General features: G+C 41.2%; 1 protein-coding gene across 1 annotated transcript in view; it reads right to left on the bottom strand.

The window, feature by feature from the left end:
• Window positions 1–14935, bottom strand: part of csmd3b (CUB and Sushi multiple domains 3b) — a 324934-nt gene that overhangs the window by 202433 nt on the left and 107566 nt on the right. Inside the window, exon 4 of the mRNA XM_070985476.1 lies at window positions 10141–10253. Within this exon, the coding sequence (XP_070841577.1) occupies window positions 10141–10253 (113 nt within the window). The remainder of the gene's footprint in view (window positions 1–10140; window positions 10254–14935) is intronic.

Below are 14935 nucleotides of genomic sequence, written 5' to 3'. Positions count from 1 at the left end.
CAATGTGAGGCGCCTCCGGTATCCTGCCCAGCCAGACGCGAAGATGTCTGGCAGCCGTTTACTGTAATTACATTATCCAGACATCAAACTGATACATCATGTGGATAGTCATTGAGGGCCTGAGACTGAGAAATTTGGCAGCTTTTTCATATTACACAATTATAAAATGATATACAATGATCCATATAACGAGCTATGGTCACTTGTTTTTGACAAGTAACCTTGAGGAGGCCCACGTCTTTCTGCTTAACACTGAAAACGCCACTCATTGTTTGTTGCTATATTAAAGGCTTGCTGTAATTAATTACTTCAGTTTCACTCACCCATCCTGCCTATCCACACATTGAAAGGTCAGGCAGCCCTGCAGAATGTGGTCTGTCATTAGCAAAATAACAACATTAATGTTAAATACATGTGTTTGATGCATTACTATAAAGTAAAATAATCAAATGAGTTCAATGACACAATGAGACATATGACAGTGTCACAGTCCTGTCAACAGGCTTGTGGCTAACAAGTCTCTGTGGGTTGCACATGTTGCGTGAGAGCACGACTACGCATAACAACATTGTCAGAAATCACTGATTCGTATGTATGTGATGTACGTATCACTGACATTTGTATAATTCATGACGCAGACATGAATTTAAAAACACTCAAATTTTCCTTCAGAATTTTATTTCTCACAATCTGCTCTTCACATCTGCCATCACTGCGTGTGTGTGTGTGTGTGTGTGCGTGCGTGTGTGTGCATGTGATTGTTTTGATTGATGCCCCTGCGTTGAAGCTGACCTTGCAGCAGTTGGAACAGTGAGCTGCATTCACACTGTAGATAATGCACACACACACACACACACACACACACACACACACACACACACACACACACACACACACACACACACACACACACACACACACACACACACACACACAGCATTAAAACAGCATTGATTTCTCCTGTTCAACAAGAAAGCATGGAGCACATTACATTATTACAGGGAGCTCCTCTTCTCTTGTCCTAGTCCTTTGTCTCGTACACTCTCTGAGTGAAGATTTGCTTTTCTCATTTTTTCTTCTGCTTCGCTTCCCTTCTCTCCTTAAATTTCTCCTTTTCGCCTCCACACTGCTTTCCATTACTCCATGCATACAGTGTGCTCCTCTTCCATCTTACTTCATTCCTCCCCTCTCAAATCTCACATTCTTCACCCTTGCCTGCCATATACACGTGGGAATACAAAGGATACATACATATACCGCATGTACAGACACAGGCACACGCACACACGCACGCGCGCACATACACACACACACACACATGCAAACACACAAACACAAACTCTGCAAGACTGTACAACCCACTTTTCTTCTGGGACAGAACTGACAAATTCCTTCTTATTTATATGTATGAACTAAGCCATAGTTGTGTGTGTGTGTGTGTGTGTGTGTATATATAGCCACACACACTCTTACACACAGACACACATATGTGTACTGAGCCATGTACAATCTGTGGACAGACAGAAGTAAAATACAGAAATGGAGGAAGGAGGAGAAAGAAAAGCAGAGTTGTGAAGCACAACAGCAGGCTGCAGTAATTCCTTCTCCTTTCCATACGTTGTGTGGTCTCTTATTCTACGTCACAGCGCAAACACTGAGTAAGTGAATGCATAAGTTATCAGACAATCCTACACAAACCTGGAAAAACAAAACAGGTGTTCAAATACCTGCTGTTTGCTTGTGATACTGTCTTGATTTTCTTCCACAGGAAGTTAAAATGCAGTTCTGAGAGCAAACATAAATAAAGACATGGCCTCACTGGTGATATTAAAATAAGCAGTAAACTTAAAGGCATCCTCATAACACACAACTGGGCATCAAGGAATGATAACACTCCCAAAAAAACTGGGACTGATCAACTCAAAGTTCCCCTTCCTGCTTTTTTCTGGTAAAATACCACAACCTCTAATGACAAATAGAAGATCTGTAAATCTTTAGTTTCAGTTATTTATACAGGTTCATATAACTACTGTATATATCACCTTAAAGATCCTATCAGGGTGCAGCTACTTCAACCAACCTTTGCTATTAGAGTCACCTTCTCTTTCCCATGCTGCCATTAATTCACCTGGATTCAATTCTGAATTCTGCTGAATGGCAGAAAGTGAGAGAGTAGACGGACAGACAGATGGAGGGATGATAGATAGAGGAGTGGATATTGTCAGTCCCCTCAGGTCTCTTTGATAAAGATCAGAGGAGCCACAGCCAAAGCCTCAATCACACACGCATGCACGCGTGGACACACAAACACACACACAAACACTGTTAACGCTGTGCAACATACACCACTGATGCATGCCCTCAGATGTTAAGACGCGCGCACACACACACACACACACACACACACACACACACACACACACACACACACACACACACACACACACACACACACACACACACAAACTTGACTTTTGCACTCAGATCATGTTCAAGTCGACGAGACCAGAGTCAAAATCAATCAATCAAGTGCTGATAAGGGATCAGAGACTCAGAGAAACAAATGGCGGGATGACCTTTTAATGGCTGCCTCTAAATATGGATGCAAATGCTTTTCTAACTGAGATTCAGCCCCATGAGAAAATGGTGCTGAGTTTTCACCGGAACGTGGCCCATCAGCCGCACAATCAGTCAGATTTCACATTTCATGAAGTGTTTTCCTCTGAGGAGCCGGTTTCGCTGGCCCTGCATACAGCAGACTGATCAGACTCATCAATGTGAGGACTGAATGTTGTTGGCCCGTGTTTACCGCCAGTTACCGAGCCTGAAATATAATTGATGCAGGAGATGAAAGATTTTGGAAAGCTTTCTCAATGTTCATGTTTACTGAATTCTGATGTGGAAAGCAATTAAAGCCTGTTCTAACTATAAAAGGTCACACCTCCTTGATGCTTCTGCGTCAAACTTGTTTTAATTTTGTCGACAAATGACCAGGGCGGCTATTGACCACCTGTTTAATGGAGCCAGAGGGAATGACGACCTGACAAGGAAGTGACTAAGCTCCATCCTTTAATCCTGGTCCTTCTATTGGCTTACTTGACTAACCTTTCCTCCTTATCCAGGGTTTTGAGGTGACTGATTGGACTCTGAGAGTTTCCCTCAGGTGAACCCTCCTTGAATAACTATCATCTGACTGACTGAGAATCTTCACAAACAACTTGAGCCCTGAACAAAGTAAAGATTTCTACTAGCACCCTCCTAGAGAATCAAAATCCTCTATGTATACCAAGAGTGACCAGAAGGTCACCGGATTGGCTGTAAACCTCTGTGAGTAAGTAACCCTGTCCATGATAGTATGAGGAACTGATGGATAAATGCCCAGATGGAGAATGGCTCACCGATGTCACTGACATCTGGCCAGTGAGAGCTCCCAAAGTGTTTAATCTGCTGCCACTAACCCCTGTTTGCTTGCAAAAGTTCAATTTCAAACCCCAAAACCGACCAAGGGTAAGAAGCGGAGAGACTGAAAGAAGGTCATCCCTCCTTTTATTTCATTTAGACCAATGCAGCTTTCTCCATCCCCCTCAGTAAGAATTTCTATCTGCAGCTCCTTCAGAATTCAGTTACCTGCGAAATGAACTCATGGCATTACTTCAAATAAAATTTCATTACTTTCATAGGATTTAATGTACTGTGTCTGACTTTGATTTATATTTGATAGACTCTGTGTAAACCTGTTGTTTCTGTTTTTGTTTTAAGATAAAAAATGAAAAATTCTTCGTGTGTTTTGCACCTTTAACCATTTTTTATTGAATGTGTTTTCTTTTTTATCTCCCTGTTCTATATTTTATTAATCTTTGTTTATGCCTCGTCTCGAGGCACTCTGTAAACTCTCGCTGTACTGTGCGTGTAAATGAAGGTAAAATAAGTGTATTACTGTGATATCATAGAGTGGAGAAAAACAAGCAGAGGAGATATTTTAAGTGCAGAGAAGAGGAATAAAAACAGAAGTGAAGAGAGGTTGGGGGTGAGGGGAGTGAAGTTAAATCTCTGCTGACTTGTTAGTCACATGGCAGCATGTTCTCGGATGAAGAACATGTTCTCTGGTCCATGTTCTGAAGAAAATGATTACATCTGGGAGCTGTGTGTCTGCGTGTGTATGGTATGCATGTCCATGCCTGTATGTGTTTCCATGCATGTATCTGTCTCTGCACATATGGAAGTGTCTAAATATATATTGCATGAATGCGGGCGATGTACATTTATATTTGAGGTAACACAACTTGATCTTATTATACATTATGTGTCTCTGCATATAACACTAACAAGTGTTGTAATTTCTATATATTTCAAAGTTGGTAACAAGCTTCTTCTGCAATACACACTACATACTCCAACTTCCTCCAATTACATACAAATATCTTAAATCAAAAAGAAAAAAATACAACTGCAACACTTGTACGCATCTCAGGCAAACCAATAAATGTGCTTTTATATTATGTCTTTATTAAGGCGGATAAGTGATTTTGTTTCTATTCGCCTTCATGCTACAATTTGTTTAATAGCTAGTTCCGTTTTCCTGCTTCGGTTAAGATAATAAACGCAACTCACTGAAGATCAAATCTATTTGTATAGAAAGAAGAATGAAAGAAGATGAATGAGGAAGAACAAAGAGGGTGGAGCAGAAAGAAAACGAGGAGTAACAGGAGACAAAAAGAATCATTCTCCAACAACGATCACGCTGAGAAAGGACAGTATGCGTGTGTGTGCGAGTGTGTGTGTGTGAGTCTAAGCGCTGTGATAATCTGTGATTCCATCTCATCAGCACAATATCAAACTGCCTTCGACATCATGCTAAATTATACATCACTCTCTTTCTCTGTTTCACACACACATGCACATATACACACTGTATGGTATGTGCTGGAGTATGAATTAGTTATGACCTGACAGCCCTCAGAGGAAGGGGAAGAGATGTTCAAGGAGTCCAACAATCACATCAAAGTCTTTCCCACCGAGCGGACGGGCTAAAAAAGGATCGAGCCCCACGACTGTACCTTTGTCCTGCCCACTGGAAAATCCCTTCCTATAGAGGGATCAATGAATTAACCTTTTTCATAGTGTGACTGTAATGCATCCTCTGTCTTTGTCTATGATCCCACAGTACACTATGTTAATCCATCCATCTATGAGGTCATCCTTTTTCCAAAGCATATCCAATTCCATGGCGTAGTGGGGTATGACAGCCCTCCAGCATCTTCCAGGCCTGCCCCAGGGTCCCCTCCTGGTTTAATGTACCTGGAATAACTCAGTATGTTCGTGATCTGCTTCTTTCAGTCTCATGGAGCTCATGACAAAAGTTGAGGGTTGGAGCGCACGTTGATCAGTTAATCCAGAGTTTTGTCTTGTCATCCTCTACACGGCAGTCTGGTTAAAACACCTGCAACACTTCTGACGCGTCACTAATCCACTTATTGTTCTCACGCTCCAATTTACTCCATCTGGCGCAGGATAAATCTTTGTGTCAAAATAAGCAGAAATTAAATTAGTTTGTGATAAATTCCCGTTTGTTAGATTAAAACGTTTGCATGGTAAAATTACTGAATCAAAGCTGACATCACACATGGAGGGAGTCGCCTAACTCTTATGTTCTATTACACCGATGTCATCTGCATCTGGATGCGTTATCTTGATTATGATATCTAATCAGAAACTTTTTTATGGGGACAAAACACAAGTCCCATAACGCAAGTCATTAAATTTTGTGACACAGAGAAAGAGAAAAACATAGAGAGAGACCTTTGACTTAACCAGTAATTTCTTATTTCTAGAAACAACATGTTCACCCTCTCTCTCGCTCCTCTCCCGACTCAGCAAATTAAGAGTTTATTTTGACCAAACCAGAGTTTGTGCTGATTAACTGAACAGTGTTAGGATGAACCAAGAAGGTCTTGCTGAGTTTTATTTTGTGTCTGATGTGTTTAAAAATGATAAAATTACTGTTTCTGTAAATGGAATCTGGTGACCGTGGTGAGAGCAGCATAAAGGCTGTTTCTGTTTTCTCTGCAGGGATCTTTGCCATAATGTTGTCAGAAACTTAGACTAACAATCTGAGCCTCACAGTGGCAAAAACAAATACTTTTTTGTGGATTTTGTATACTTTTTGTACATTGACGGTGAGCAAACGCACAGAGGCATTATGTTACAGCCGGTTTTGTGGCTGATGTCTGCATCGCTCTCGTTAAACACTGGATAAACTTATTGTCCCATTTAGTTAGTTAAATAAAAAAACCTGGAAAAAAGGGTCCATAATCAGATAATATGTGACTGGAATTTGTCTGGGACAGTGAAATCTTGCAGGACACATGGACTCCTTGGAACCTCTGCACACAGCGTGACTTTCATTGCTTGAAAATTAATTGCAGGTCAAGCTGAAACAAGTGACTAATTCAACAGCATGGTATTGGACATTGTTTTATTTGTTTACTTTGTAGACATGTATTGGTGATTGATTGAAATGTGTATATTTTCAAAGACATTTTTCTTATGTTGAAATAACTATGTCTATACAAGTCATATGTCTCATATTAGTTTGCTGTCTTTTGTTCAAAAACAGAAATTTAAACGGTTTGCAGCAGAGGTTTTTGTTTTTTTTTGTTTGTTCAGAAGGAATAATCTCATTTTTGGCCAACTCGGACAGCCCTACAACACTTCGGCCATGATGAGCAGGTATTTCTCACTCAGTTCTTTTCTTAAAATGTGCTGTTGACAATGCTAAGGCAATACCTGCAAAAATCTAAATTCTGAAACGGCTCCAGTAACAGATTAGGCAGAAGGATTACATGGACTAAGGCTGACTTGCCAAAAAATTGTCCAAACCAGGGTGGATGATTCCTTGTGAGAAAATCTCCTCCTGGCTGTATAAATGAACAGACTAGCTGTGTGTTGTGGACAGTTTGAGATGCTGAATATAGAAAGACAAACAGATCATCAGCATAATGTTGCATTTTAGCAAATGCCAAGTGTGGCCTCTCTCTGCTTCACCAGCTCCCCCTCTCACACATACACAGACTAAGTTAAACAGCTGAATGTAGCAGCATCAGGGGCTCTTCAGATAAGTCCCCTGGATGCTCTCACTGAGAGCAGACTCTTTCCATGTCACACACACACACACACACACACTGTCACACAGAAAGAACGTAAGCCAAGTAGCAAGTATAAACTTGTGCCAGTGAATAAATCTGGGACAACTGCTTGGCCATACAAGTAGCACAAACACGCACAGACATGCACACACACAGGAATTCAGGCACAGCATGTGTGCAGACTTAAACCAAGGCACTTTGCAATCAGTGATATTGTCATTATGCGGCACACCAGACACACACATATCAACTAGATGAACACCCACCAACCATCCAACCCACATACAGACGAGCACAAAGGCCCACAGAGACGATGCAGGGGGACACACAGAGAGACAGTTAGGCAGTGTATCATTTCCAACAGCAACCAGCTGTGACAAACACTGTGTGTGTGTGTGTGTGTGTGTGTGTGTGTGTGTGTGTGTGTGTGTGTGTGTGTGTGTGTGTGTGTGTGTGTGTGTGTGTGTGTATGTGTGTGAATGTAAACAAGCCGTCATCTGGAAGTTAGTGAACAGAAGTTTAGAAACATACATTCAATTTATGTCAAACATTACACCAGCTCCAGTTCTTTCCAACGGGCCTTTTTGACAGCAGACATTTTGACTTGTCATAGCAGGAAAAAGCACAGGCGTCGCTAATCACATTAACGATGCCTCTGTTCTATTCAAGGTTTCCATTAGGCCACGAGAGTGTGACAGTGAACCGCCATGAACAAAACCAGGACCCTGAAACTGAGGCAACTAAATGGCATTTAGCCATTATGCATTTTATTATTTTGTCATGTCACATATTTTGTGAAAAACGGCAGATGCGACCGGATTGCCTCGTGCAAAAAATCCATTATCAGTTCCTGCAGCGTAGGACATCCTGCAAAACGTCCTCAAAACCACAAGGCGGCCTATGAGATGAATATCTGAACAAAACACTTTTTTGGTTGGAAACTGTATAACAATGAGGGGCTCATTTGTTTAAAACATGATAATATTTAGATTCTCTGCTGCTCCAGGAATTTTGAGGCACCAAATATAAATAGAAAACACAACATTTTGTAAATAATAGTGGTTTCTTTTCCATGGAATAACATACAGGTTTACATTTATTCTACCATCTGAGCAGCTAATCAGCGACACTATCTCCTGTCGTGTTTACTTCAGGCATGAAAGCCTGAAAACAAGACAGCATTTCTTGCGGGAACATTCCCGCCGTGAATAAGGGCCTCGACGGCTGACTCTAATGCAGAGAGCTGCTTTAATTATGCGTGCCTTTTATCAAAATTTTAAAATTAATTTCTGGAAAAGCTCATCACGAGAGCTACCTTGGTTACACTACATTCAGCCATGAGCCTGAACCCACATTCAGTTTTAATATCCAAACAGTACACGGGATTACTAAATAAAAACTACATGAACATGACTACAGCTCATACGGCATCTGTACACCTCTGCAACTTTAATTTCGACAGAGGGTTCTGATGTGTCATGATAAGCATTCAATTACAAAGCTGAACTCAAACCTACAGTCTGCGTAATGACTGCATTTTGTGAAACCTAATGTTTAATGTGTGTTATCTACTGCGTGCTTCCTTTTAAATAACAGCGGGTCATATTTTTATTCCAATCGTGTGGGTTGTCGACAACTCAAAGATGTGCTCGGTGAGTAGCGAGGAACTGCGTAACAGTGTATTTATTTGTTTTGTTGGTTTGCTCAGTGTCGTGTGTGTGTGTGTGCCTCGGTAGATGGTTTCATCCTCTTCTGTTTTATGCTCCGTAACTAACTGCCTCGTTGAGGACATCAAAGTTTTTCTAATCTAAATCTAATCTGAAATCTTTAATGCACACAGGACATGGTGCTGATACATAGGGAGTTCTAATTTTAACCATCACTTCAACCATTCATATCACTTCTTTCATCTGTGAAAACGGTACCATGGTGTTTAGTCAGGCCCTGAGGGAAGAGGGCGAAAGGGGACGCCAAGTTCCCTCTGGAAGCAAGCCCACACCTTTTTTCTTTGGAACAATGTTCAAACTCATTGGGAAAAAAGGAGGTTAACACATATTAAATACAATCTTTTTTTTATGTCATGCAAAAATTGTCTCAATGAGCCAGTGTTTGAAGTGTTGATGAGAACGTTTATGTGTGAGGGACAAAATGTGTCCATTTTAGCTGAAGTTAATAATGTGTGGCTTTTGTAAATAAGGTTTTTTAGTGTCCAATCATTTGATTTAGGGATCAAAATGGATCAATTTGCAGAACTGGGTAAAAAAAAAAATCTGTTTCTGCCCTGCATCAGTAACACAGAGCCTTTAATACCCTCTCGTTTTGTGCCATGCTGTACCCATGTTCTGTTTCTGGATTTGCTTAGTTTGACAGCCTCCCGTGCAGAAAAGGAATGAACTTGTCGCCCATTAGGGAGCTTTCCTGTGCTGAGCGGAAAGGAGTTAAAAAATGTAGATTGAGTTCAGGACACGTCAGCGCTCCTTAAAAACCTGCAATACCTGAAAGGCCTCTCCAAGAAAACGAATGGAAACCTAAAAAGGTCCCCTTATGTACCATTAATAAGCAGCATACGAACATTTATTTGTTTATATCCCACTCTTGTATGTATGTGTTTGTAAGCAGATATCCATGCTTATTAATGTGTTTGTCAGCAACCCTAAGTCCACCTGTGGACACTCACAATGAGCTGCTGATAACGTATCAAGCAAATATCACCGGGGGTTGCTTCAGGTAAACAACACAGTGCATATGCTCAATTACCTCCGCATTCAAAAACAAGCAGTTTGCCAAGGTTAGCTTCTGCCTTCTGAATGCCACCCGCACCCACAGCCCCGTGTGAGCTATGGGATTTTCATCTTCCATTTAATAAACAGCCAGAGTGGTTGTTATTCACGATGTTCATTTTTTCTGCAGAACAGAGGTCAAGACTGAAGCACGGCCTATTCCATTATATAATTTATACACAGACACAAACAAATGCACAAAGACGCTTTCTGACCTTCATAGTTGAGTTTGAAGCCATGTGCAGAGACAGCGAAGTCACTGGTCAACCTCAAAGAGAAGACGTTTCCTGTGCTGGTGACAGGGGGAGGAACCTGGAAGCCTGTTAGCCTGAAGAGACACAGAGAAGAACATGTTGACATTATCAGAAAATTTCCAGACACAGTAAACCTTCAGGAAAAACAATGCACCCTCTTTTGTGGACCGCACAAAGGGCTCTACAGCTTGTTAACCTATAGCAACAAAGACATTAGCATATTGATGTGTTAAACAGAGACATTCATCAACTGAGCACAAAAAGGGAGAGCATACTGAAGATATTCATAACAGGCTTGGGTATGCTGTGATCATCTATTTTTACCTCCTCATCACAAGAAAATCCACAATATGCAATGTCCATCATGTGTTTTAATAGCTGAAATTCTGTGAGGTTGTTGTTGTTACCTTTTGGGTGTAATCCAAACATCTAAACAATTTAGTTTAGATCAGTTCAGTACAAAAAAAAAAGAAAAAAAAATGCCATAAACTGCAACTGCTGCCTGCCACGTGAGACCTACATTCTGACTTCAAATGATTTCTATTATTGTTATACGCTAAATGCGCTCTTACCAGCACCACTGCCCGGCATGGAGCCTCTGGGGCAGAACACAAACAACTCCCCATTATATGAAAATCTAAAGAAAGGCGCACGAAACCCAACCGCTCAATTGGGGCTTTTAAATAAATCAGGCCACCAGATCAAAGAGTACCAGCCTTGGTCAGCTGAGCAGCAATACCAAAATGGGTTTGTGGTGAACAATACAACAGGAGTCCACTGGAGGGGGGGGGCGAGGCTGCCTTTAATCTGCATTCCACATGTTTGACGGTGTCCTCCAGAATTAAGCTTGCGCACAGCTGGCCAGGTGTGCTGTCAGCTTTTAGGCACTTTGAATTAAATGAGGGAGAAGAGAGACGGAGGAATGGGAGGGAGCGAGGTATGGAAAAGAGCCAGACCATCTTGCTGCCACTGCGACATTTTTTTTTTGTCCTGCAGCTACCATTCTTCCTTTTATTTCGCCTCCCTCCTTCCTTCTATTTCCCTCCTTCCTCTTTCATCTCTCCTCCTCTTCCTCTTCCCTCAATCCACTCGAATCATCCTTTCCTCTCAACTTCTTCTTTTTCATCCCTCTTTACTTCCACAGCCTTTACACGCTTCCTCCCCACCTTCTCTGTCTTCCTCTCTGCTCTTCTCTCAGTGGCATTTGTCCTCTGAACACTCTCTTCTTCCTCTCTCCTCTTTACCTTTCCCTTTCGCTTCCATTCATACAGCTACTTTAATTTTTTTTACGTCCACATCACCCTTTCTATTGTCTCACATCCTTTCCTCATCACCTGACCCAAAACTCCCCATCAGAGTGGAGTGTGTGATACATCTCAACATGGGTGGACATATACATCTTGCAGCATACCGTGTTCATTTTCCTTGAACAAACTCAATACCTCTTCATTAATTCGCTGTTAGCTCTGCATTTATCCTTACTCATTCCTCCGAGCTGTGTGTACCATATTGTTAGGTGTTTTCTTCTTCTCCACTTCCCCCTTATCTCTCATAACACAAAGAGGACACTTGAGGAATGTCAGAAAATACCTGACAGAGGACATTTGTACCTGTAAGTCTTTTATCTTTCTTTCTGTCTCCACATTTTAATTAAGCTTTTTTTATTGGGAAAAACAACCAGTTCTCTTCAACAACCTGCCCTCTCTCAGCCCTCCATCTACTCTCCTTCTCAACCCTTCTTTCATCTTCCTCTCGCTGCTACCTTGCTTTTATCCTCCATTATGGGCCTACTTTGTCATGTCTCCTCATTTTTCATCTCTCCATCCTCGTCCTTCGTTCTTCCCCCCCTCACCTCTTCCATTTCATATTGTATTCATGATCTGCCCTCTCCTTCTCATCTTTATATTTCTCCATCTGTTCTCTCATTTGCCATCTCCTATCCCTCCTCCTATTGCTCTTCAGTCGTTAACTTGAATTGGCTCCCCTCCTGTACATGCACTCTTCACGAATCATTCAGTCCATCCACCCTTTTGCTCATCAAAACTTGCATGCTTCCATCTCCCCAGTCAATTTGCTTTCCCCTGTTTGCAGTTTCCCCTGTCTCTTTCCATCTATTCAAAGCACAAATTGTGACCATCTTCATAAAAAACCCCAACAGTCTCTTTAATCTCTCCCTCTGTTCCTAATCTATATCTTATCTGTATTTCTGTTTCTGCTACCTTCCTATTTTTGGTAATTATTTCCTTGCATGTCTATTCTTTCAATATATCTTCTTCTCTCTTCATTCTTTAAAAAAATACTTTCCTTTCTATTATTTCACTGCCCCCCTTGATCTCCTTTCCCCTTCCCATCTTGTATCTGTCTTTACAATTTTTCCCAACATACAGTGAGCACGTTTGCATGATGTGCATGTAATAAAGCAGTGTATCACTGCGCTTGACCTCAATAGGAAATGATATCTGCACGTTAACATGCAAACTTTTCAGCTGCGCTACTGTTAACAATATAGCACTGAAGCAGATGTGTAGCTACATGTGCAGTTTCTGCAATCTGGCAGTCCTGAACGCAGACGAAACTACATATCACTTGTAAATGAAGAGGTAGTAAAACACAAAGGTTTGGCAGTAATAGTCATGGCAATAACATGAGAGAAGAATCGTGTCATTTTGGCCTTCTGTGTGATCGTATGTGCTGAAATTGCTTCCTGTTGCTTTAACGTGACAGAGGGAAATATGGTTAATGTCAGGGTAATTCCTGTGTCACATTAGGTGCCATTGCCATAAAGTCTGACAATGACTAAAGCCTGCCCCACTGCCACCTATTAATAATGCATTCCGCCTTTCAAATGATCTTCTCATGCAGCTACACCACAGTAAAATTGTCATTTTAGTTCACTGACATTTGTCTGAGGCCTTTGACACAGTCGATCACTCTGTACTATTTGATTATCCAGAAAAATAGGTTAGGGTATTTGGTGTAGCACTAAGCTGGTTCTCCTCCCGTCTATCCGACTGGAAGTTTTTTGTGATGACAAGGCCTCTTCATCTATACGGCTTTGAAAAATCTTGCTTTAGTGAACTACTAATGCTGTATACTCCGCTGCGCCCCTCAGGCCTGCTGAACAAGGCCTGCTGGTTGTGCCTCGTTCACTGAAAACACGAGGGGAGTGAGCATGCACTGTCCAGGGACCCAGGCTTTAGAGCACCCTGGGAATCAGCAAACTCTCCTGAGTGTTTTAAGTCCCAGCTAAAGACATACCTTTGTGTCTCAGTGTCTTTTGTGCTTGAGTCACGCACACTATTTCAAGTTCTAATTGTTTAGGTTTTCATTCTGCTATTTTCTCCTGTTGCCATGTTTATTTTGCTGATTTAACGTGTTATTTTGTAAAGCACTTTGTAACCAAGGTTTTGAAAGGTGCGATATAAATAAAAATGTACATATTCATCTTATTCGTCCTGTTTTAGGCCCCCTTTTTATAGATCATTTAGCAGCATGGTTGCACTTGTGCCTCTGGGTAATTGTAAAAGTTGGCCACATCCCCAAATATCTGCAACTTGTTTGCATTCTGTTCTTAATGTTCTTAGCGGCATCTTCTGCCAATGTGGTTTGGGCTTGACATATCTCTTTTAAACTTAAACCCAACAAGACGTCTTGTTCCAAAAGGCATTCGCCGATGAAAATAATGAAAATGAAAGATCCTTTTGAAACAGAGTGTGCATTCATGGTATTGTATGGAGCTTTTTGATTAAAACACAGCCAGCAGACAAAAAAGCAAGTATTGTGTTATGTAAATAAACCACAACGATTGCATTTCTCTCCTGCTTCCTCTCCAATATCTTATTTGTAATGCTTCACTTCTACAGACACAAACTTTCAACACACACACAAACACACGCGCACACGCAATATACTCTATTTCCTGTTTAACAATTTATCTCTGGATTTATGTGTTCTGATGAAACTTTATTTTTTTTTTAAAGAAAGTGAAAGTGGGGGTGTCTGACAGTCAAGGTTTATACTTACTGGAGTGTGTGCGTGATGTATGGAGTGAAATCACATTAGCAAGTGAATGAAGAACTAGCTAATATCAGCAGAGTGCTTTCCCTGCTCTCTCTCTCTCTCTCTCACACACACACACATACACATACACACACACACACAAACATAAGAGGTGACACACACACACACACACACACACACACACACACACACACACACACACACACACACACACACACACACACACACACACACACACACACGCATAGATAGAGACACACAATTCTCTTTATTTTCCCCAAAAAAGCAACCATGCAGTCTGGCTAATGCGATTGTCAGACCCCCTCTCTCTCTTTCTCCTTCTCTCTTTCTCTCCTTCCCTTGTATCTGATGGTCTCTTTATTGCCAAGAGGGAAAAGAGACTTTCCATTATTATTATTGCCATGAAAGGAGAGACAGGGTTGAAGAGATAAACTGTAAAAAGAAAAGAGAAAAAAAGAGGAACGGAGAGAAGAAGACAAGTAGTACACAGTTAAGGTTTGCTGAAAAATAATTTCTCGGATCAAATCATATCTGATGTTTCATCGGTGAGTCATCTCATATGAACAGACATGCATTCACATATGCTCAGGGTGGATATCATGGAAGTGGTACGAGTGCCTGCCTGGACATGACATTAACCTGTCTTATGTTTATGTTGGTTACATTTCACTTCCCTTCACTGACACCTATATAGCTACGTTACTTTCGGGTATAA

Source organism: Chaetodon trifascialis, chromosome 17 (assembly GCF_039877785.1).
Source record: "Chaetodon trifascialis isolate fChaTrf1 chromosome 17, fChaTrf1.hap1, whole genome shotgun sequence".
Taxonomy (NCBI): domain Eukaryota; kingdom Metazoa; phylum Chordata; class Actinopteri; order Chaetodontiformes; family Chaetodontidae; genus Chaetodon; species Chaetodon trifascialis.
This window is presented reverse-complemented; position numbering and strand designations above follow the sequence as displayed.